At 38.4% G+C, this 26,064-nt stretch overlaps 1 protein-coding gene across 1 annotated transcript in view; it reads left to right on the plus strand.

The window, feature by feature from the left end:
* RBBP8 (RB binding protein 8, endonuclease) overlaps positions 1–26,064 on the plus strand; it is a 55,115-nt gene that overhangs the window by 19,230 nt on the left and 9,821 nt on the right. Inside the window, exons 6-17 of the mRNA XM_034762760.1 lie at positions 1,279–1,391; positions 2,733–2,808; positions 5,634–5,803; positions 7,977–8,081; positions 10,948–11,042; positions 17,815–17,942; positions 19,106–19,997; positions 20,097–20,223; positions 21,487–21,578; positions 22,537–22,648; positions 23,502–23,672; positions 24,102–24,171. Of these exons, the coding sequence (XP_034618651.1) occupies positions 1,279–1,391; positions 2,733–2,808; positions 5,634–5,803; positions 7,977–8,081; positions 10,948–11,042; positions 17,815–17,942; positions 19,106–19,997; positions 20,097–20,223; positions 21,487–21,578; positions 22,537–22,648; positions 23,502–23,672; positions 24,102–24,171 (2,151 nt within the window). The remainder of the gene's footprint in view (positions 1–1,278; positions 1,392–2,732; positions 2,809–5,633; positions 5,804–7,976; positions 8,082–10,947; positions 11,043–17,814; positions 17,943–19,105; positions 19,998–20,096; positions 20,224–21,486; positions 21,579–22,536; positions 22,649–23,501; positions 23,673–24,101; positions 24,172–26,064) is intronic.

Consider the following 26,064-nt stretch of genomic DNA (forward strand, 5'->3'; position numbering starts at 1 on the left):
GTTACTTGTGTATAAAACTCACTACTAAAAGGCTTTTAGAATGCATTGAAAGCAGGAGTTCATAATATATTGGGACTATTTCCCTACCTTGTCTGCTAGGTGAAAGTCCACAACAAGGTAAAAGCCTTATAGTTTGCTTTATACCTGGAAATTCTTTGTGAAGGGGAATAGGACCAATGAATAGTGTAAGGTACTGAACTTTTGACCCTGCATGGATAAAGTAAAGAGACACAAATGGATGAACTTGCATGGTTACTTAGCAGACAAAGTACTCTTGTTCTGAAAAACCAAGAGTATTTAAGACAGTTTGATTCAAGGAGGACAACTGTATTACAAACCTCAGTTTTAACTCTCAGAATACCACGTGTTTAATGTGGTTATGATAAGAAGAGAGACCGCTAAAACATTCTTTTTACAGTAATTCTCCATTGCTATAGTATCAAACATAATCAGTTTAAAAGCCAAGATGATTTTTCTTAGGGCCAATGCTCAACCTAAGATCTGAAAATTCAGCTGTATTCTTTCTGCTTCTTAAGTTACCAGGAATAAATTCTTACTGCAGAAATACAGTATTAACTGGCAATTATGTTGATAACCCAGGTAAAACAGAATCCAGCTCTGTGTTCCATAACACTTTTAGTTCTTCATTGCTAACAGTAGTAAATAAACACTTGGTTTTGCCTACAAAGTGAACAAATATGGTGTAATAGGGAGAGAATCTCTGAAGGCAGCGCCCCACCAGCAGCAGTGCAGATGTTAGGGTGGCAATACCATACCATGCCACCCTTACTTCTGCATTGCTGCCTTCAGAGCTGGGTGGCCGGAGAGTGGCAGCTGCTGACTGAGGGCCCAGCTCTGTAGACAGCAGCACAGAAATAAGGGTGGCAATACCATACCATGCCATTGTTACTTCTGTGCTGTTGCTGGTGGTAGCTCTGCCTTCAGAACTGGGCTCCCAGCCAGCAGCCGCTGCTTGCCATCTGCCCAGCTCTGAAGGCAGCGCCACCGCCAGCAGGAGCACGGAAGTAAGAGTAGCAGTACCGCAACCCCCCCTAAAATAACCATGCGACCCTCCCCACCAGGACTCCTTTTTGGGTCAGGACCCCTACAATTATACCACCATGAAATTTCAGATTTAAATAGCTGAAATCATGAAATTAAAACTTTTTAAAATTCTATGACTGTGAAATTGACCTAATGCACTGTGAATTTGGTAGGGCCCTATGTATGACATTCTTTCTAACAGATGGAAAATTTATTTTTTAATTTTTCACATAGATTAAGAGCAGGATTATGCGATCGCTGTGCAGTAACTGAGGAGCATATGAGAAAGAAACAGCAGGAGTTTGAAAATATCCGGCAACAGAACCTTAAACTCATCACGGAACTTAGTGAGTGTTACCTAGTATAATGGTCCCCAAGACAAAATGCAGTCTGTTGTAAATGTAAACTGGTGATTATACACCTTGCTATAGGTTGAGAGAATTCCCATATTGTAGCTTTTAATAAGCCTGAGAAGTTCAATAAAGCAAGAACACTCCCTTCTGTGGTCTTCAAAACAAAATAAATAAGAGACAGTTTTTAGTCATTTTAATTTCATATTAACATGGAGTGAAATCCTGTTGCTCTAATCTCATTGTATGTATTTCGTTTTTATTCTCTCATGGTTATGGCCCTACCAAATTCACAGTCCATTTTGATCAATTTCAAGGCCAGAGGGTTTTAAAATTGGTCAATTTCATGTTTTCAGATGTTTGTCTGAATTTTCAGGCTGTTGTAATCCTGGAAGTCCTGACCCAAAAGAAGAGCCATTGGGGTCACAAAGCTGCTGTGGGGAGGTCGCAGGATTGCCACCCACAGCTTTGTGACACACACACCCACACACACACCCTATGATCCCTTTCTGGGTCGGAATCCCCAAGGTCACAACACCCTGAAATTTCAGATGTAAACATGTGAAATTGACTGATTTAAAAACCCTCTGGCCTTGAAATTAATCAAAATGGACTGTGAATTTGGTAGGGCCATAACCATGAGAGAATAAAAACAAAATAAATACAAAGAAAATATATAAGAAGAAAAAGGAACAGAAGCATGACAATAAAGAGAAAATGAACAGAGGAAGGTGGGACCTGGCATTCCAGCAATATGGGGCATTATGGGAAGAGGTATGGAGATGAGACTCCGTGTGTTCTAAGTGCGAGGTATTGGCAGAAATAGGAGAGATGGAAGAGATGAGGTCAGAGGTGTAAGTCAGCGAATTATGATGAGTCTTTCTAGTTTTAATTTCTACTATTACAGCTTCCAATAGCATAGTAATGTGGTGTTGTTTCTCAGACGATCTGGTTACTTTGGGGACCAAACAGTAAGCCTTGATTATGTTGTTTTCATGGTCTCTCTGTCCCCAGTCTAGGCAATTATGTCAGGGAACCCACAATGAGCTGTTCAGTTTGACTGCAAAAAACTTACATCCAAAATTAAAGAAACTACTAATTACATGGAACTAATTAACATTGTGATCCAGTAATTTGTAATAACTTTGCTGTAAAAAATTTACAACAATGACTCACTTGAATACTTCTGTTTTTGAATGTCAATAAAAGAGTAGAAGCTTAGTTTTACAATTGTGTAATAATCTGATCTCTCACTTCCTAGTCATGTTAGAGGAACTAACAAAAGTCAAATGCAACATAAGATTAGTGTGTGTGCTAACGTTTCACTATATATTGCAGTGAATGAAAAAAACAACTTACAGGATGAAAATAAAAAGATATCTGAACAGCTTCAGCAGTTGCAGAAGCAAATGGAGTAAGTTCCTTTTTCTCAACATTAATTTCAGAAAATATTACGTCTGTTTAATTCCTCAAACTTGAGTCATATCTCTTAATAAATTGTCCAATGAAAGTCCACTTTCATTTGGAATTAATAAAGAACTAAAAACAAATATCTTGCTATCTCAATATGCAGCATTTTCCCTTATTTTATACTATGTGTGTATGTGTCAGAGGGAAAGAATTTCTGTAACCAAGTGATTGGACTTATTGATAGCTTTAAGAGAGCGTGGTCATTTTAAATTATCTTGGTCATTATGAATATGGATTTTAAATTCATATTCACTTATACCAGTGTAGATACTCAGGTTATTCTTTCTCGCCTGGATGAGATTTTAGAAAAGAGATTTCTAAATTAGATATTTAGTGAGAGGGGGAAATCTTTGAAAAGCAGTACATTTTGCAAGAGACCCCAAGTATAAATGCAATCCAATGACCTACATATTCTCCAATGTAATATGATGGCACATGTAATATTGTACTTAATACAGAGATGATGTTGCATTGTGGGAGAGCAAGCTAGTTTTCTTTCATGTAGCTGTGATGCAAAAGCACTCGAAATATTTTGTTCAGTTCTGGTCTTTTAGGGATCAGTCCTGTGATGGCAGGAACATAGACTAGAGGAACTAATAGGTCTTCTCCTTTTCAAGCATATATAATGAAATTAGATCTTTACTGCTTGGTTGTCCTCCTAGCAGGTCTAAAACTGTCTAAAATTACTATTTCCAAAGAGACTTATGAAGGTATAGGGGAATGCAGTCTAGATTATAGGAAAACTGTATCGTGTGTTCAAATCCTATTTTACTAGAGGTCTTTCTACCATCCTTGGATGGAGAGATCAGAGACTTCCATGTTCAGATATTTTGGGTGGTTTCTGGGAGTCTTTCCGTATTTCAGGAATTATGTATTTGGTGTATCTTTATGGACACTCTATATGTTGGAGAGCCTTTTCAGCAGTTACTGAACTGAACTTTAGACCCTTCTTCTCTGGCTGTTTTATGTTATACTATTTTGGAAGTCTATCTGAAATAGATCAGGAGAATGGTGGAGAAAAATATATTTCTTACATGCTATTTCAGTTTCTCAGTTATCTTGTACAAGACTGAGTAGCCTACTAATATTGAATGGAGATTCCAGCAATTAGTTCATGTTTGCAGGATAACTGAATGGGTAAAAGTTGAGAAAATATGTAGCTAGTATTGCTGCTTTCGTTGCTGGTTCTTGATAGTACTTAGTGAATTTCATATGGAGAATTTCAAGTCAAGCAAAGTCTGTTTGATAGCAGGTGGCATAGCTCTAAGATTTCAGTATTTTCTGTGACCACCTATTTGAAGAGAAGCAGCATAACCCACACATTGAAGTGTTCAAAGAAACAAACTTAGCAGGTAAAAAATATACCCGAGTGGACACTTCAGACTTGTCATGCTAATTAAGCCTAAGTGGCTCAATCATTCTTGTTGATTGAGCTGATTTCTATATTTTTTTCATTGTATTTCCAGCTTCTTTTACCGAAGCCATTAGAAGTTACCTTAATGCAACTACAACATTTTTTTTCCTGTTGGTTTGATCAAAACTTGCTGTGTGACTTTACACAACTCGCTAATCTGTGCCTCAGTTTTTGTGGGTGGTGATAATTTATCTTTGTAAAGTATTTGAAATCACCAGTTTAAAGGCACTATAAACATACAGAATTTTATTTCTTCTTTTGTTATTTTATTTTATTATATAGCTAGGTAGTTCCCTCAGTCATTGAAGAGGATTTTGCTTGGCAGTTTCTCCACACTTCCTCCTCCTCTTCCTTTAGATCTAAGTCCTCGCATCCTACTTTCTAAAGACAGGAAAGTGGTCTCCAGTCTCTGGTTTCTCTTGAGAGGTCAAAAGGAGAAGTAACATTAAGGAAAAATGACAAAGGCAGCCTGACTGAGTTTGATTTCCTTAACTCTTTGTCTTTTCCCATGTGACAGTGAAAAGTACTTCCCGTAAGAGGACAAAAAAGGATAAAACATTCTGTTTATCTAGTTCAGAGATCTCTAATTAGAGCTTGTTCTTTCCCTCTGTGATCCCTGCCACTTCTAGATATGATTTCTTGGGAGAAAAGGTTTACCACTTTATTAAACCAGTTTTTGCACATCATGTGAGTAGGCTCTGAGACCACACAAAATAGGGCCAAGTGAACTTCATGCTTACTGATCTATGCATTTTTAAACGTGTTTCAGGTGACTTCTTTCTCTAAAAGGTGGCACAGCTTGGGGTATAGGGCTCTCTTAGGAGTTATCTTAATCTTCTAAAAACAAATTAAATAAAGGCCTCTCTAGGGCAGTCAGTAAACCGTAGCATGGAATCATATGTGAGGGAAGATTGTCTCTGAGCAATTTTAGTAACATTAAGGAACTTTAAACTTGCCTGTTAGCATCTCTCTTATTTTCTTTGTTCTTGAGGAATATAGGAATTGCCATAATGGGTCAGACCAGTGGTCCATCTTCTTCTGGATCTTGTCATCAAAAGTGACAAGTACTTGATGGTTCTTACTGCAAGAGATTGACTTAAGCCCTGAAGCATGAAAGTTTATGAAGTTCACAGGATGATCTAGCCTTTCTGAATTTCTTGTTAGGTCTGTCTCTTCTAATAGTCTGGAGACATGATGACGATACTAATTCTATATCGTGTTGCTCTTGGCTATATATTTTGAATCTGTGATTGTCATTTTCTTAAGCTGATTTTCATAAATTTCTTAAAATTAAAGATTTAGCTCTTCATGTTGCTGTTTTTAGGTTTTATTTTAGCTCTGAATTCTGTCCTCAGGGGGAGAGAGCAACAAGCAATGGAATTGGAGGAAGGGGTCATTCCAGATTCACCGGTTCAATCTTTTTCACTATCAGTGGTTAATCGTATCCGAAGAAAGAAAGAGAACAGGCATGTCCGATACACAGAGCAAACACATACAGATCTGGAGCATTCTGAAAGCACTAATGGTAAGAGTGTTTTTAGTCACCTTTTTCTATAGTGGCTTTTCAGGATTTTAAAGGGGAAAAGAAAACAAAAGCCACATTTATTTTGAATTCAAAAGATTTAAAAGCTTTCTGTATACAAGTTCAAAAAAAGTGAATTGGTTATGTATTGTAATAATTGTGCCGGTGCTCTAGGGTAAAAAGTTTTTGATTTTAAACATACCACTAGCATATTGGTTAATGTGTGTCCTACTCTCCCAAGGTTTCTGAATTCCCATATTAGTATATGATTTTGTCAGGCAATAGATTTTTCTGAATCTTACTCTTTCTAGAACTCCTAAATAATAAAAAGAATTTGAGGGGCTAAGTCCAAATCTTGTTCAGATAATTAACAAATGTGATAATGTACTCATTGTTATAATAGATCAATTAATTTACATTTTAAATGGAATTTATTTTAAAAATAATTGCAAAAAATGGCCTCATAGGGATACATGTTTGGGTTTCAGTGACTTCAGAATCAAACTTGTTCAGTTTGTAAGCAAAAAGATTTTTTTTTTTCCTCAAATCAACTCTGAAAACTGTGCCTAGGAATTATAAATTCATAGACGTTTTCTTTTTTTCTTTTTCTTTTTTTAAAGTCCAGAAGGGATCATTATGATGATCTAGTCTGACATTCTGCATAACACATGCCAAAGAACATCACCCAATAATTTCTGCATCAAGTCTATAACTTCTGTTTCAGCTATAGCATATCTTTTAGAAAGACATCCAGTCTTGATTTAAAGACAAGTGATGGAAATTCTATCATATCCCTGGGTAAATTGTGCCAATGTTAATTACCCTCACCATATAAATTTGGAAGTCTAGCTGTATTCTTTCCTTCACACACAGCCTTGCTAGTAATAGTTTATTTAGTAAAAGCTGTACCCTCAGTTAACAACTATACAGGACTTCACTCTACCATTTAGGCATCCCTGAATTAGTTTCTTGGAGTAACACTTACGTGAAGTTTGGAATTGCACTTTCTGCAATATCTTCACTTGTTGCACCACCTAGTGGAGAACAAAAGAAAAGCCAATCTGCCATGTTCAGTTATTGCAGAGAAGTTGCATCAAAATTAACAAAACAGCCACCTGAATAGAGCAACTGCAAAACATGTTTTTCTGCTATAGGAATCCTGCTTACATTTGTCTTGTACACAAACACATTAGTACTGCAGGCCTTTGGATTAATCTAAACTTGGTCTAAGATATTCACTTAACAAATGTAAACTACTTTATTATATTATATTATTATATTATATTGAGATATATCTATCTCATAGAACTGGAAGGGACCAATACAAACTATTTTTAGGTGCAGTAAGATTTCCTGCATATATTATAATGATACACAGGATGCATGTTAGTAGATTTGAATATTGTATTCCAGACACTCATACTATGTTAATTTATTTCTTGTGAAATAAGAATGTATCCTGCAAATATAGAAGCCTCTGAATAGTTATAAATATAAATTTTTAATAGGTTCTTTTCTTTTCAGGAATAAAAATAGAAAATATTAATCACAAAGTTTATTAACTATTCTTACAGGCTGTTGGTACCATGCTGGAAAAGGTTAACTACATATCAGTGTATAACCATACAAAATGTCATGCTTGTAATCCAAAGTGAAGTTATTCACTATAGTCATCATTGTCTTAACTGACCTACTGGTGGGACAGCTGAAAATTATCCCCTCTAATAGGAAAATTTTTAAGCAACTGCCTCCCCTTTCAGCTGGCAGGTGTACAGAATATAGGCTTTGAGTAAATGGGGTCTAACTGTAATGTGTTGCATACATAACTGTGATTTGTTGCATCAACATAAATGATAATTATGTCAGAATATCTTTAGTGTTATTTGGCTGGCTTATTTTACGCTTTCATGTTAAAAAGTACTTTTCTTGAGCACAATTTCATCTCAAGAAATGTAACTTGTATTTTGTTATTATTTTTGTTTGTTTTCTTTCCCTTCAAGTCTTGATCATGGAAACACTTTAATTTTAAGCATGTGAAGATAATGGGACTGCTCACATACTTAAAGTTAAGTGTGTGCCCAAGTGTTTACAGGATTGAAACCCTAGTCTGTACCTATTCATAATTATGAAGCCAGGTCATATCCAATTTAACTTTTATTTATATTCCTTTATCTAGCATTTGGAAAAGTTCCATTGTCGTCATCCACTCAAATTCCTAAGCACTGTGGAAAGGAAATACTAGTGGCAGACACCTGTGACCAAGAACTGTCCCCGATAGCAAGTAAATACTAGGTTTAATCATATTTTTTCATAAGGGAAAAAACACAGGCAGTTATGGGTAACCAGTAACTCAAATTCAATTTGTAGTTTTCAATTTGAGCTCAGGAGCCAGAAAAAAGGAGTAATCTTAATCCCATAATTACTGTGGATATTTCCTCAGTGAGCTGGCATACACTCCTGAGATCTAGTTCCCATTCTTGTCACTGAGTTCCATTGTCATTTTGGGAAAGTCTTTTAATGTCTTTAAAATACTGTAAGTGCTAAATCTTACTATTCTTGTAGTCATCCAGCAGTGTCTCCAGTACAAGAGGTTATAACTAAAATCCTTTCTCCCATTTGATTCCAAATGTTTAAACTTGGTTTCTGTTCCTGTATTCTTGGCATAATCGTGAGTTGGTGTAGCTTTATTTTTTTCTCAACTTCATGTTCTTTACTTTAGAAACAAGATGTCAAGCTTGTAATTTCAGTTTTCTGGATTTTTCTGGGAAATATTTAATTAGATGACTAGAGATAGCACTGTTTCAGAAAGTATTCCTGTAGGACTCTTTAGTGTTTGTCACCTGAAAGCCCATTATTTCTCCCTGATTTAATGAACTGAGCTGTTCTACAACTCTGTAAGAAGGCAAGTTTGCCTTTCTTTATTTCCCTAATCTAAAATCTTAGATGAATAACTTTAAGGGGAAAAAACTAAAAGTATTGAATGGAAATATGCATACAGTCAGGTCACTGTTTCATATAATGCATTGAATACATTGTGTAAAAATTTTACAAAATTGTGAACATTTCATATTCCATATATGCAGTTAAATAATTAGAAATTATGTAAAACCATATGGCATTAAAAATATTTAAGTTGTCAGATCTAACAGGCACCTGTTTTAGAGCAGATCATTCCCTCATGTCTGCCGCCATGTTTGTTTTTAGCAGACAGCGTAGATTTCCTTCAATGTGGGATTATTTTTAAAGTAATTAACTGTCTAGAGCAATAATCTTAGTTTGAATTTTAAATTTCTCTACATTAGAAGCAGATAGTAAATGTTTTAGAGAAAGCAAATATTCTAAAATATGTTATGACAGTTAGAATAAGGTCTTTCTTTTAACCCAGTTGGAGTAATTTGCCCATAGATTAATGGGCCATTCTGAAATGCTGAGTTTCATTGGCAGTAAGTTTACTCTGGATAATGTTTTCAAAATGGAAAAATTCTTCACTCAAAAGAAGAATTTCCGATAAAATGTGAAATAACAAAATGTTTTGAGCACTATGTAGCATAACATCATACTGAAATGCAATATAATAATTAAATTTAATTATCAGTTTTTAAAAATCTGATGTTAAATAAGCCTGGTAAAACTGCATTACTCTGGGCCAAATTTTCCAAAATAGCCAAGTTGCATGTTCCTAATTGGCATGCAGATAATTGCATGTTACACTACCTTTTTTGTGCATGTAGCTGCACACTTTGTCCTGCAGTTACCTATTTGTATTAGCAAATGGGTATTTAAATTTGCAGTTTATGTAGCTAATTCTAAAATCTTTTTCAATTAGTTAATTAAAGAGCAGACTGAAGATTACAGCCAGTTAGTGTATTATCAGGTGCTATGTCTTCTGCAGAAATTTAAAATTACTGTGGTTGGTATAGGTGTAATGGATATCATCATGTATCCCAGCATCCTTAAAAAGTCAGTATATGACCATATAAAAACTGTGCTATTATTACTTCAATGTACTTTTCCTAACACAACTTCCTAAACTCAATTTTCCCTTGAATTGAGATGAAAGTACTTAATTTGGTACCTGGGAGTAGAGTTTTGGGGGCTTTTGTCACAGAGGCATGATTATAGCATATCATCTGCTTTCCCCACTCAGGATTTTTCTTCCTTTATGCTCGACAAGGAGGGGTTTTTGGGACAATGCAGAAATCAAAGGGAACCCAATCCATTCTTTTGGGTCCATTTGCTCTGTGCTTCTATGTCTGTTTGGATATTGCTGCTATGCTCAGCACTCTACTTGTTCTGCCTGGCTACCAGGATAGAAGTGTGTTGGAAAAGGTAGCCATTTCCAGATATGCAGAGACTTCAGGAAAAAAATCTGTGACTGTTTGTGAAGCATAGTCTTTGAGGCTAGCCAAAGGCAATGACTCTAACACATTAGTTTGACTGGAATCTTAATATTCTTATTTTCTGCTGTCTACGTAACCACTAAAATCAGATCAAATATATTTAGTGCTTAAGCCTGTAGTGAGATTTTACAGTTTATATTTTATAGATGTAATCATTGACTGAATTAATTAGGTATCTTAAGTACATCTTAAAAATGCAGTAACTCAGAAATAACCTTGCACAGTACTCTGCCTCTATAGGTAATGTTCCTCTTATTCTAAAGAATGTAGAATGTCATGCTTTACTTCAGTCTTCCCAGTCACTGAGTGTGAAATGTTTTATAGTACGTGCAGTGTTAGAAAAGTTAGACTTTAAAAAGTTTACATCTTCTACATTTACTTTCTGGTGCACCGTCACCATTGACACATACGTACTGCGCCAATCCACTTGCCACTATCATGGAACTCATACTATAGATGGGAAGCTTGAAAGGTAATTTCTGCTCAGATTGTCTCTGTACAGTTTGATTTTGGAGGACTGCATATGAATAGAAGGACTTTCTTCCCTTCTGTATAGACAAGAATCCCAAGTTTTCACTAAATTGACCATGTCCCAAACAGCTCAGCACACTTCTGTCACTTTGATGTGGTTTTCAATTTATGGACTCTTTTTAAATCTGACTCAATTTACACAGTCTCTGTGTAAGAGTAGAATAAAATTATCATGTATGTATAATGTATTAATTATGTCTTTTTCTATCCACATAGATAAACAAGGGATGGGAAGCTATCCTGTTGCAAAGCCATCTTTTAACTTGGCTGCAGTTGTTGCAGAAACAATTGGACTCGTTCAAGAAGAATCTGTAAGTAATGTTCCTGTATTTCTCAAAAAATAAATCTTATAAGCCAGTTATTGTGTAATGCGGTGTTTGTCAAGCTATGTAACTGACCTTGTTGGGGAACTGCTGAGCTCCAGGAAGGTAAAAGTCACCCTAAGAAGAAAAGTAATTATTTTTTGACTATTTTCACTTTAAGCAAAAGCCTTCTGAATAATACATTTTTTAAGGGTATGTCTACACTACTCGGCGGGCAGCAATCGATTCAGGAGGGATTGATTTATCGCGTCTAATATAGACGTGAGAAATGGACCCCCGAGCCCTCTCCCGTCGACTCCTATACTCCAGCACCGCAAGAGGCACAGGCAGAGTCGATGGAGTGGCAGCTGTCGACTCACCGTGGTGAAGACACCACGGTAAGTCGATCTAAGTACGTCTACTTCAGCTACGTTATTCACATAGCTGAAGTTACATAACTTAGCTCCCACCCTCCCACCCCCAGTGTAGACCAGGGCTCAGTATTCTAAATACTGTTCTGTTTTTGCTTATTCCTGATGTAATTGCCTAGCAAGAAAGGGAAAAGAACAGGCTTCCTGTCCACAGGCTTTAAGTAGCTTTATAAAATGTATTTTTTCCCCCCTACTTACAACTCTTCATTTGAATAAAACAATGAGTTAAGTCCACAGATCTGGCTAGCCTGTGCTCAGTGCAGAAACTGAGGTGATGGGATGGAGGAAGGGTGGTTCTAAGTCGCATTTATAGTTCCCCTGGTCTTCAGGGCTGTCTGGGGATTGAACCCAGCCCTCATTGTAACTTGGAGCTGCCACTAGAATAGTCCCTAAAGGACCCAACTGCCAGGGATCACCAGAGTACAGCATACTTTTTCCCACACAAAACTTGTGCTTTGGGGAGTAGGAGGAATTGTTAGCATAAAGGTGGCTAGGGTGGCTTCATGGCACCCCAAGAATTCAGCTACCTGTTCAGTTAGATTTCTGGCCTTGCATCATTGGAGCAGTCAAAGGGAGTGGAACAGGTGGCCTCAATCTGGCCAATAAATTCACCTTTTCTGATAAATAAACTTTTTAATTGTAGTAACTGTATAAATTATAGTGGAACAATTGAAATTCTCTGTTTTACTTCTTAAACCAAGTAGGAGCTTAACGGAAAAAATCATCCTAGAGATCTCTACACTCACTAGCATAAAGGTAACACTCATATGTAATGGAGACAGAACTTTCGGGAGCTGTTCCAAGACATTGGAACAAACTCCCACAGGAACAAAGGATAATCACAAACCACCTCATCTTCTGTTCCACTGTTTTCAACCTTCCCTACTCTGACAGACACATAGCAACATATACATTTCAAAACAAACAAACCCAAACCCTACCAAAACTGTGCACTGCACATGCAATTCTTCTTTTGGGGGAGGGGTGGGGGTGGAGGGGAGAAGGGAGAATGAGCACATGTTGTGTAGTTCTGTATGACATTAGTCACATTCACTTAAAGAACTATTGGAAGGCATGTCTATACTGTAGTGTAACCCATACTCGGGCTTCTATCTAAAGCCCCCTTCTGTCTGCACACAAATCTCTTGGACTCAGGCTTGCACCTAGGGTCCTAGGACCCCACAAGTTTGGAGGGGTCAAGCCAAGACCCAGGGTTCAAACCTGGATAAACACAGTCTCCCCTGGACTTGGGTCCTGAGAGTCTGCAAAAAGTAGCCCACAATTCCTTGGGCTGACATTCTTTGAGAGAGAGGAAAATCGACTTGAGGGAAACAGGAGCAACCCCCTTGTTCTAGTACAGCAGCTCAGCAAGTTGGCATTTAGCCCTTCCGTTTTATTCTGACCACTGAACTGCAAACTCAACTTTGGAGAACCTTCTGCATTTGCAGTGGACGCTGACCAGGAGTAGTCCTTTGCAAAACGCACTGCTTCATGGTTGTGGGAGCACAGGCAGATTTTGGTTAATCTCTCCAGTGAGTCCAGCCAAACAGTGGATTTTAGTAAGAGTACAAGGAATGACCACGTATAACACCAAATAGCGAAGAAGCTGGCAGCGTTGGAAATTTACTGGACCAGTGACCAGTGCAGAGAGTGAATTAAGTGACTCAAGACGGAGTACCAGAAAAAATAGCAACAAGAGCTGCATGTCAGGCAACCCGCCAACAGTCATGCCTGTTTTATGATGAGTTTGATCAGATGCTATGTGCTGCGTTGAGCATGGAGCCAATGGTGGTGCATGACGACTTGGTCAGCCAAGATGGCAACCTGCGTGTCCCAGCATGGAAACAAAATGAAGTCAGCAAAGTGATTGCTGCTGACACCAGTTCAGAGGGAGCTTTGCCACAGAAGCAGCTGCAGCTCATCTCGGGGCTGTACTCCGAAGAGTTTTTTTGCCCCATAGAGAATCGGCCTGCCACGGAGCCTGGTAAGTTTCCAGCTCCATTTTAATGTTTATTAATATAGAAATGGGAGTGATTTCTATTCTATGAATGAATGCAAAAGTTAGTGCTAGCCCTGGGTAGCGGTGTGTATCCACTAATGGCAGATGGTATGTCAGCGCCTCGGTGTTCACCACCAAATGGAATTCAAAATGGAGACCATGAAATGCAAACAGTTAAAAACACATTTAAACGTGAGTTGTTTATGGACAGCCACACATTTTTGATAGCACATTCCTCTTGCTAAAAATAACAACTTTGCATTGCCATCCCCATAAGTACACTGCTCTGTAACCACTCAACAGTGTAATGAGGCACCTGGAAACAGTGAACTGGGGGGATTATGAAAATGTGTTCCATTTACAAATCTGGTCCATTTCAGTTACATGTAGTTCATGCAGTCCATAGGAGGCTAAATCATTTCTCCCAAATACGACTGGGGTTTTAAGTTTGGTCCAGAAATGTGCCGGGGATGTGGGAATGGCTGTGGAGTTCTGGGTATTTTCATGCAGTAATAACAGGCTCAGTCATTTGGATGCTTACACAGCATCTTGTTGATTCCCTCATGAATTCTGACCCAATCCCAGGTGCTGATAGCTGCAAACTTTTCCCATAGCAGGAACTCCAGATAGGTAGTCATGTTTTGGGGAAGGGCATATTTTCCAGGGCCATTTTGGTAGCTGACCATCCCACTCCACTCGTAGAGGCGCTGTTCAGTCACTACTTTGCATATTTCATTGGCAGGCATTGCTGGTTTCCCATGGGCAGCTTGCTGTACCACCTCTTATTTGCCAGTTGGGGACCACAAGAACGGGTATGTCCTCCAAAATGTGGAATGCCTGAAATGATAGAGCAACCTTTTGTAGAAGAGCCACTAACGTCCCTGTTGCCCTCCCACAGCCCAAGTTGTTCTGCAATTCTTGGGGGAGGGGGAGAAAGCAGCTGCGATTTTTAACTTGCCATTGTCTCTGTACTTATTACACTGCGATTAACCTGGCTTTGTCCAGGGAGCTTCTGTGGGCTGAAGCATCCCCCTTACAATATATTGAAATTCAGTTTTTAAAAGTAACATTTTATATCCTTGAAATTCCGCAAGGATTTTTTCTGTGCTCCTTCACTGGGCTATTTGAGACAATAACCCTCTCTGTCTTTCCTTATTCCAGGCCCCTCAACTTCTACAGGCTAGTACTTCTACAGCGCAGAAGAAGCCTGTGTCAGTGTACCTTCATGGACCGTTCAGAAAGGAAGCATTTCTGTGATGAACTTATAGTTGTAGTTCTGGACAAGGCCAACAAGTAGCTCCATTACTTAAGAGAGAGGGACTTATGGCTAGAGGAAAGGCATGACGAGAGGCAAGCAGAAAGGTTCAGGCTGGCTGTACAGCTTGAGGACAGGGTTGCAGCAGAGGAGCTGACATTTGCTTCCTAGTTCCTAAAAAAGAACAGCAGCTAAGGGAGGATGACAGAACTCAGCAGAAAGAACTATTTGAATGGCTGCTGTCACTAATGTCCGCATGAGTACTGGCTCCTGCTGCACCCGCATCATGGCTTGAGTCCCCTTTGCAGTACTCTGTGCTGCAGGCCAGGAGCAGCTTGGACAACTCTATGACTGGGTGGCCCATGCAGTAGGGCCCCATCTGTGGCTGGGCAGGGCAACAGTGCCCCAGTCAGTCCTCTGTACTGACATCCTCCCCCATGGATGCCTTTACTACCCTCCCCAGTGTCTAGCGCTTGGCAAACGTGGGAAGGGAAAGGAGATTGGGGAACTGGGGGACATGCAACAGTAGGGGGTTTCTGTCTTGTAGATGGTTTCACTGTTTGTTTGTAAGGTTCTGTTACTGGTGTTTTGGTGTGGTGGCCTGCCTGGCAATGTGTTAATGTTGTATTTTTCTAATAAATGTTTCCTGATAAAGCTTTTTATTTTAGTAAGAAATGTCTTTGCTATCACTGCATCACATCATATAATGTGTGTTTCAATAAAAAAGGTAAATAAATACATGATCAGAGATAATTGGGAATTGGTATACACCTCTACCTCGATAGAACCCTGTCCTCGGGAGCCAAAAAATCTTACCGTGTTATAGGTGAAACCGTGTTATATTGAACTTGCTTTGATCCACCGGAGTGCGCAGCCCCGCCCCCCCCAGAGCACTGCTTTACCACGTTCTATCCGAATTCGTGTTATATCGGGTCACGTTACATCGAGGTAGAGGTGTATAAGTGCTATTTTTCAATACAGTTAGTTACATCAATACATACATCAGTCACTTCCTTACATCAGTGAATTAACCTTCCCTCATCTTCCATTCGATAAGCTCTCAGGTCATTCATAAGTACATTTCATAGCAATCAACGCCTCTCCCTTACTCCCCCCTACAAGAATATTCATAAAGGGACTATTCTCCCTCTTCATTGGCCCATGCAAGTCTGTAATGTGGGAGCACAAAGCATCCCTAACTTCTGTTGCCCATGTGCACCCAGATCCATCCTTGGTAGGTGCACTTTTCTGGCTGAGTATACCAGTTCAGGAGTCCATTCAAGGGGAAATGGCTCACCTTGGGCATCACAAAAATTGTGATGAACACAGCAAGCCACAGCATGAGCACAGCATTGATGACATTGGAATCCAAACGGGTCTGTAGACACCTCCCAATAGGATTTCTATCTGCCAAATGCACATTCAACAACCATTCTGCACCTGCTAAGAGTGTAATTAAACCTTTTGCCAGGGCCTCTGATATCAGGGTACAGTTAAGCCAAGGCCAACAGGGACATGTGGGGCCCCAAGAATGACAGTAACTCCATTTATGACAATGTCATTTGGTGGGAATAGTGTCATAGTCTGTCCATGAATGTAGGCTCCCCATCAGCAGAAAACCCTGGCATCATGATTTTTTCCAGTGCAGCTCATATTGATGTTCATAAATTGGCCACCGTGGTCCACAAGTGCTTGCATAACAACGGAGAAGTACCCTTTGCAGTTTATGTACTCGTGCTCTTTGAGGGGGGCAAAGTATGAGCACGTGCAGCCCATCAGTGGCCCCAGCACAGCTTGAAAACACCATTCTCTCAAAGCCAGCAGTTATTTCCAGAATATCTTTTATGCCCATCACTGTGGGGTATATCGCATGCCCGATTGCCTCAGAAACCTCTCCCACCACTTTATCCACAGTTGACTTTCCAACACCAAACTTGTTGGCAACAGACATATAGTATTCTGGGGTAGCCAGCTTCCAGATGATTATAGCAACTCGTTTCTGGACCAGTCTGGCTGTCCTCATGCATGTGTCTGTATGGTGGAGAATCAGGGCAAGTTGCTCACAAAGCTCCAGAAATAGAGATTTCTTCATGCAAAAATTCTGGACCTGCTGCTGGTCATCCTAGATCTGCAAGACAATGGGATCCCAGCAGTCTGTGCTTGTGGCCCTGCTCCCAGAAGTCAGACTGTGTAGAAGTTAGCAGCAGCTATACCAAGTGTCATGAGCAACATCAGCCAGTTCAAGTCTGCCATGTCTGTGTTCTCCTGCTCCATCATTAGCTCTGTCAGGTGCCTTCAGTGGGTCAGAAAATGTCTCAGAAATGTCCACCAGCATCTCATGGAACCTCTGCCTGTTTCCTGGAACAGGAGTAAAAGTGCATGTGAGAGAAATTCTTCAAATGGTGCCTTGCTGCCTTTGGTTGCTGGGAGCATGCAGACCAAAATGAGAGGTCTTGGCAGATAAATGCTTGGCAGGATGTGTTGGTGGGCTGTTCAAACTTCCTGTAATGTGTAGGGTGGACAGTCAATGTTTCCTATGCTGTACCACAAAGAAAGGGCTAGAGCAATTACATTTCAGGGGAGTGCTAGGAAGTCTGGGATATGGTTGGTTAGACTTGGATCTGTATACTGCAGTGTGGATGCTGGAGCCCTGGTTTTGGGCCTAGGGTTGACAATCCATGTAGATGCTCAAGTCCTGGGTCCACGACTCAAGTCCCACTAACCCTGGACTTGCATTGAAGTGTAGGCGTACCCTCGGATTCCACCATGGAGAGGATAGTAAAAGAATCTGTATAGAATTGTGTTTTTCTTAGGAGTACAAAATGAAACGAGTTCTTTACTGGTTTACATGCATGAAACATGGAAGCTAACTGTCTTGAAAAAAATTTTAAAGCGCTTTTTTTAGGGCTCATTTAAAAGCAGATTGTTACGGTAGTATAATAGCTGGCTGGTAAACTTCAGCTACTTATTCATCTCAAGACTTTCAAAATTGAACTATTTAGTTTGGGATTTTTGGTGTTCTAATTTTCAAGTCTAATATTTATAATTTTTTAATTCTTTTCTATTATTTCATTCATTATTTTCACGGCATTCAAGGAGTCCCAGAGTGTACTGAATGCTCTTAGAAGTGACATTCCGATGACCCAGGTGCCTCAGAGCCCACAGCAGGAAGATTCCAGAAAACAGCTAGCTCATGAATCATCAAGAAATAATGACAACTTGGGGTGAGTTTCTTTTTAATTTATAGCAAATAAAAATGAATAGCGGTAAACTGGCTTATATCAAATCTTAGTTTTGATAGAATATGGTGTCTGTCTTTAAAGTTACGACTCTGCAAAACCCAGTAGTTTCATTTTATGTGGGCTTCATAGACCCGAACAGGTCAGTGTTCTAAAACCAAACAAAATTCCTTATGACTTGGAGAGATTTACAAAACCATTGATTTTTACTTCTTTCTTACCAAGATGACATCAAATGTTTGAGGGGGAAGTATCCCAGTGCAATGAATCCCCACTTCTGAGATTTCCTTAGCTATTGTGTAGTGCCTTCTGGGGCACCTTCAACCTCAGACTCTGGTAAGATAGTGGAGTGGCACCAGGAATTCACTTTTGCTGAAAAGAGACAGGCATGTGGGCCATTCCCCTTAATTTCTTCTCTAAGGTGGCATGGGTGGGAGTGACCCATTTTGTAAGTGAGCTGGCTGCCACCTGAAGATCCCAAGAGGGAACCATTGACTGCCCCACAGACATTATTGAGGAGGTTATAGGTCTAATGCTGTTGAAACAATCAGTTAAAACAGTAATATGGTTCATATAAGTACCCAGATAGGCCTCTCTCCCAGAGCGCCTCCACCTTCCATCCTTTGAATAGATTGAAAGCCAAGGCCTGTTGGGTGGAGAGATTTCTATGTCAGGTTGATTCCTCTTCCAGATTTGAGAGAACCCAGGGGAGGACTCAGGGTCACATTGAAACAGAAAACCAGATCTGTTTTTGCCTAGTTTTGGTCCTCTGGTTTTAACTCTGATCATTGACCAGATCTCATATGCATACAAACAATGTTCATTTCTCATCTTTCCTTTTTATCCAATAAGAAATACAGCCAGGAATAGTGTTGTATTACAGCTTTCAGGGAAGTAACCCTTTATTAGTACTAACTACTAAAATTGTAGATAATACTGTACTAACAAACTAAAGCCATTACAACTTTTTAATTTTCTGTTCAGCTACTAGAATACATGCTGGTAAGTGTACATAATTTTCCCCTCAGTTTGTACAGTTGCTGCCTGACAATTGCTGAATAATGCTCATATTTTAGGGGACTGAATTTTTAAAAAAATCATTTTTCCCAGTGGCACAAGGAATGTCTTTCATCTCTCAATATGTTCAGACTTTCAGATTCATCTCAGAACACTCTACCAGATGTAGACTGGGATTCTCAGGTAGCTTCTCCTGTTTTTGGAGCATCTAACAACATGAAGAACAGCCTGACTTCAAGTCTTTCCCCTTCTGTTTTAGAAACAGGACTGAAGTCCAATGCCAAAAAAGACTCCTTCAACAGTACTTTCAATTCTAGATCTCACAAAATTAGATCAAAATCTGAAGATGTTGCTCTTGTTGCACCACTTAATCTTGGAACTGAAGTAAACTCTGTTATCAGCCAGGCCTCAGCCAGTAGGCAGATGGTTGTGAAAAGGGATGTAAATGAATCCATAACTTGTATGGGCAACTCTTGCTCAGGTAAAGAGATGATCAAGAATGACTTCCTCCTTGCACCCCACAAACAAGTGGCAGACAGGTGTGCTAAAAGAAAAAAAACAGAAGATGAGCGTGTGACTAGCTGTGAAAAAACATCTTTCAACAAAGAAAACTCTTTCCCTTTTCGAGCAGACATTCAACCTGTTAATGGAGATCATGTAATTGATAAGCCTCTGGACCTGTCTGATCGTTTTTCTGCTATTTGCTGTCAAGAAAAAAGCTCAAGAAGTGATGAGATCTGTAAAAATAGACTAAGACAGGTGACACTGCATGATGTTTTTTCACAGCTGGTAAAGCCCGTTCCAAAGGGTTCTTCATCCATCCAAAATACCAACAATGGAAACTATTTGTCAGGAAAAGAGTCACAAGAACATCCCTATGTACAGGAGATGATTCTCCAGTCATGTGGCAAAACATGCCCAGATAAAAAACCTTTGATGCAAATAAAAGAAGAAATCTCTGCTTTCAAAATCCCATCATTGCCAAACACAGTGGAGACAGAACAACTTTTTGATGACATGAAGGTATGTTGCTTCTCTGAGGGAAATGTGTATTTTATGTTTTTCCTTTCCAAATGTTGTGTTTAAAGCCTGAGAAACGTTAAAATTGTAGTATATTGTTAGGTTGCCAGTGGCCATGACCCAATTAGAAAGAAAACCAGGACAGGACATGGAGAATGTGAGCTGGCATCTGTGCTTCAACCAAACCCTTGTAGAATAACAAAAACTAAACCACTGCAAAATGAACAAGGTAACTTATTTTCTTTCTTCAGCCCATGCCTATAGTTTAAAGGAGTGGAATGTTCACATTTTCGTTCTTGTGCTCCTATTGTTGTTCTCTTCCTCTAATCCTGCTCCTAACTTCATATCCTTTGATATGCCACCTCTTATTCCTAGAATTTCCTCTACATTAACTATCCCCATCCTCATTTGCCTCAAATCATTTTTTAAAAACATACCTGTTTCATGAAGCTTTCATCAATAATGTCCCCTGTCATTCTGTGTTCACTAGACAGTATTTGTTCCTGGCTTTAGATTGTTAAGGGCAGGAAAGATCTTTTTTTTTTTTATCTAGCTTACTTTACGTTGTAACTGCACATAGCACTTTGCTGCAGTATATGAATAAGATGTTGAAACAAAATAAGTTTGATGTTTTATTGTACATCAACTTTCTCATATATAGATAGACATTTAAAATTAATGATAGCTGGCTATAAGTCTGTCTGAATGTTTGTTTGCATTCAGCTCAGTGGTTTGAGCATTGGCCTGCTAAACCCAGGGTTGTGAGTTCAGTCCTTGAGGGGGCCACTTAGGGATCTGGGGCAAAATCAGTACTTGGTCCTGCTAGTGAAGGCAGGGGGCTGGACTCGATGACCTTTCAAGGTCCCTTCCAGTTCTAGTAGATAGGATATCTCCATTAATTTAATTTAATTTCTAAGAAAGTCCTGTTCTTTAGTAATGGAGAGCATTACTACCAAATACCCCTATTTGCAGGAATTATATTATATATTTTCACTTTTCTAATTAGAATGTCTGAATAACTCTTCATTCAGCAGCATTCTTTTTAGCCAACTCTGAAACAAAAGAACTCAGACCAGCAGTGTAGCTATTTGTTTAGTAGTATCTTTACTTTTATGGTCATCATCAGTATTGAATAGATAGGATGAGCTGACAGACCACGTGAAACTTTTTATTGTAATATTATTTAAGACCACCATATTTATATGTACTATACAAAAGAGAGAGTTCATCGTTACAGTAACAGTGTATATAGTGAATGTACAGAAGAATCTAAAGGATTATTTTAAAATAGCCAAACTAAACTATATCTGAACTAAATTATATCAAATTAGTGTACTTACTCTACACTATTTCAATCTTATTATGAGAAAAATCAAGCCTAAAAGAAGAATGAATAGCTAAAAAGGAAATACACCTAAGGTTGGCATTATATGTCAGTAGTTTGATTCTGATTTGTCTTTTCTCTCTTGCTTCCTGTATCCCCACCTCTAAGATAAACCATCGTTAGAAAATATGCAGTGGAGTATAGATCCAGGAGCAGACCTTTCCCAGTACAAAATGGATATTACGGTTATTGACACCAAGGTAAGGAGAAATTTGAGTCACACCCTCATATCCCATAAAATAAATAATAAACTTAACTTTTTAAAAAAGAGTAAATTAGGCTAATTTGATAATAAGCTGCATATCTAAAACGTGGTTTAGAAAAAATTGAAAAATGCCAGAGTAGGTTTAAACATTACAAATACATTTTACTTAGAACAAAACTTTGCAAAGCAGATCCTCAATTTATCTCCCAAAGCTTTTCATCATCCATTACAAAGATAGTGCCACATTCTTTTGAGTGCTTTCCCGGTAGCTGTGGAAAAGGGAACAGTCAATACTAAAATGTTTTGTAAAAAAATTAAAGAACGTTCTTAATTACACAACTTGTCTTTTGTAAGTGTTCACTGTGAACTCTATTGTAAATAGTTGGAGACTTACAAGACTTGACTTTATTAACTTTATTTGGATCACTGACATTTAGTCAGTTAGGAAGCATGGCCTTGTTGAATGTTTTCCTGAATGGTAATTGTTTTTGTCATTCTTGCTTGTCTTAAAGGTTAATTTGTGTGCAAATATATTGATTCTTCATGTAATTGCAGGAATTATTTCCATGAAATTTGACAGTTTGATGAATTGCTTTATACATCCATAAATAAATTTTCCTTTCATAAAACTTTACAGAAGGTACCTGTAGAATATGATCTCAGTGACTAGTGATGTTCGCCAGATTACCCCAATTTCAAATCCAGTTGTATAACCTGGTATTAGCAACAAGTTTCTGTATCTCTGCCATGCAGATGTTACTCTCTGAAGACAACTGTGGAAAAACTTATTCGTAGATTCTTAGTTCCGGTAGTGGGGAACTTGTTAAATTTCTTTGGGAGACTTGTCTGAATTGTATCTTAAAGGAACTTCAGGTACCTGATATGAGACTGAAATATGTCAATTAGTTGTAACTTTTAAGTGTGATTACCATTATTATACTTCATTTATTCAGGAAGGCTCTCAATCAAGAGTAGGAGGAGAGACTGACATGGACTATACATACGTTAGTGAAAGCATGCTATTAAAAATGAAAACTCAAGAGCAGAAAGGAGAAAGCAGTCCAAGTATGTATTTTTCTCCTCTTCATAAATTGATTGAAAATTGGCTGATGTTACATTATAGTTTGTTTTGTAGCATTACTGTAGCATTGCAGTAAGGACTACAGGTTTATCGTGATGGCTTAATCCATTTCCTGTTGAAGTCAATAGAAGACTTTATATTGAGGGCAAAGACTTGGCTAGGGTTCATAGTTTATGGCTGAGATTGTGCTTCCTTTCTACACTTCTATAAACAAATTAAATATACCTCATATAGTACTTGTAGTCTAACCTGAAATAAACATGTTAGATATTTAAGTACTGTCATCACACAAAAAAATACCCCATTATTGACCCTATCAAACTTCCTTTATCTGTAGAAAGATCTCATTTTAATATACTAAATATATACAATTAGTGTGTGTGTGTGTGTGTGTGTGTGTGAGAGAGAGAGATTTATTTCATGTCATATGTAAATCAATTTGACTGTATTTAAAATACCTAAGACGGATGGAGGTGGATTGTCATTCACCAGTAAAGAAAGCAGATATTTGTGTTTGGATAATTCCACAATAGTAGCTATCAACAAAATACCTCTATTCATGCAGTGCTAAGGTTGAGGATTTATTATTGTGAAATCACTTTGCATATATACACTTATATCAATCAAGGTATCTTTCTGAAGTAGGAAAGCATAATCCATATTCAAAAGATGAAGAACAAGGCACACAAAAATTAAGTGAGTTGACCAAGCTGTTGTAGTGAGACAGTGACAGAGCTGGAAGTACAGTATAACCCTGTTCTTTTGATTAATGTTCCACCGAAAACATATGTTTTGTTGAAAGACTGATTTGGATGTTTGTTCTGACCTTTTTTATAGAGGGAGAAAGAAAAATGAATGACAGCTTAGCAGAAATGTTTGATCGGACATCATATGAAGAATATAAATCTTGTCTAGAAGATGATAGTCCTTCAGCATGTGATGAAAAAGAAAATCCTCTTGAGGAAGAGGAAGAAAATGAGGAAGTCTCATCAGCAAGCAAACTAACGAGTAAGTAGTATACTTGGTTTTTCCTTTAATTATAGTGTTAATACAGTAACTCCTTGCTTAACGTTGTAGTTATGTTCCTGAAAAATGCTACTTTAAGCGAAACGATGTTAAGCAAATCCAATTTCCCCATAAGAATTACTGCACTGTTATCTGTTGCCTCAAAGCTGATTGTGTATTTCATGAAGCTTGATCTCAGTGCTGTCATTCAGCACACTAGAGGACAAATAGATAATTGTGAAATATTAAAATTGAGAAATCTGCATATGGTTTTGGTTCAGGTAGATAATGGTTAACTAAAATAATTTAATGCTAAATTTTTAAAATTAACACTGTTGCAATTTATTCAGTATATCTCGCTCAATCATTTTATGGTCATTCTGCCTAGGCAGTTCATTAACAGACTTATGGCCTGTTTTTATTTATTTACAGAGCATGAGAATAAACAAGATAAAACCAAGCAGAAAGCTTTTGTGGAGCCATATTTTAAAAGTGATGAAAGGTAATGCAACATTTTTATTAATGTAAGAGGATTGGGTTTTCCCCTCTGAAGAGACATTATCCTTTCATAAAATAAAACTGCTAAATCATTCCATACAAAGAAGCTGAAGGTGTACAACTGGAAAATCTCTAAATGAATTCTGGTTATTATTACAAAGAAGGAAGATGAATCGGAAAAAGAAACGACAGAACATTGGAAGAGAGGAATGCTTGTCACTTTTTAATAAAGAGAAGGAAATGTTACTCTTTTACTAAAAGCATGCTTCTGTAATCTGTGATATTTTTCCAAAACACATAGTAGCTCAAGTTATGTATTATCATGTTTATTATGGTAGTGCCTAAGGGCCAGCTAAGAATGGGGCCCCATTATGCTAGGCACTATATAAATATATAGAGTAGTAGATGGTTCCTGCCCGAAAATGTTCACAATCTAAATGGACAAGACAGACACAGGGTGGGGGAAGAGATATAACATACAAAAAGAATAAACAATGTGATGGTAGCAAACATCAGGTATGTTCCATGACTGGTGGTGGGGGAGTGGTACTTAGGAAGGGATCAGCTAAATGGAAAGAAAAGGGAAGGAGAGCAAGGGGGGACAGGGCAGGGGAGAAGGGAAGGAGTGAAGCTGTGGTGAAGAGACTGGAGGGTGGGTAGGGTTGGTGTAAACAGGCTATCTGCCCAAGGAAGAGAAAGCAGGGTGACCAGATGGACTGTCCCTATAAAATCGGGACAGTCCCAATTTTGGGGTCTTTTTCTTGTATAGGCTCCTATTACCCCCCATCCCAATTTTTCATGCTTGCTGTCTGGTCACCCTAAGAGAAAGTCAGAGAACTTCCTACAGTTCTGAGTGGAATGTCCAAACCTGGAAAAAAGTCCCTACTTTGGCTGCTCCTATTTCTACTTCCTGGAGTCGCTGGCTAGCTTCTGTATGCAATTCTTCTCGAAGGCCAAAGAACATACAGATTTCTTATAAGTGAGGGTTTTTTCAGTGTCTCAATCTTTTTGTTTTGTATCAAGCTTTTTGAAATTCCTGTGGACATTAAATAAGGAACATTCAACAGACCACCGTAGATCTTAGTGCTTTCGCCATTCATCTCCTGTTTTCATCATAACCTCTTAGTCTTCATTTCATAATACCATTAAGCACTCGATTTACCGTCTGGCTCACGCATCTATTCTATACCCAGCCTGTTTTAACTTTGCAAAGGAAAGAGACTGACATTGTGTCTTGCTAAAAAGAAAATGCAAAGTTGAAAAATCCCATACAGTTGGAACAAACAGGTAGAAACATCATGGCACTCATGAAGCATTTACTAAAAAAAAAAACTAAAACCTTAAGTTGGGCAGGCGATAAGTTAATACAATTCAAGATTTTTAAGTAGAGATGAGATGTTCAGCAGTTCCTGTTTCACGGAGGAGCATAGATACATGTAAGACAACTTACTTTTAAAACAAACAAACAAAAACAAAAAAACACTGCAACTTCTTTTGGCTACAGATTATTCCTTTATGTTCTGATGTTAAAGATAGCTTTTTATATGCCAGTTGTCAGGAAGCTGAGATTTTTTCAGATAATCTGTTAGCTTGTCCCTGTGAAATCCTATTATTTCCTTGCTGCTGTCTGCTTCATTGGGTTAATAAACACTTTAACTTACCAAAGAAATACATTATCAAGTGAAAACCTAGGCTATGTCTGCACTGTGCGACAGTGCAGACTATGGGAGGGTGAATCAGAGTGCACCAGAATGTTGGACTCTACTGCCCCATGTGGATGCTACTGACATGAACTAAAAGGTGCCTGGTTTGCATTAACATAGTCCTGTTTGAAAGAGTTGAATGGGGGTAGTTAGAGCGCAGAATTTTGGTGCGCTCTGCAGTTAACAAACCCTGT

The sequence above is a fragment of the Trachemys scripta genome, chromosome 2 (genome assembly GCF_013100865.1).
Source record: "Trachemys scripta elegans isolate TJP31775 chromosome 2, CAS_Tse_1.0, whole genome shotgun sequence".
NCBI classification, from domain to species: Eukaryota; Metazoa; Chordata; order Testudines; family Emydidae; genus Trachemys; species Trachemys scripta.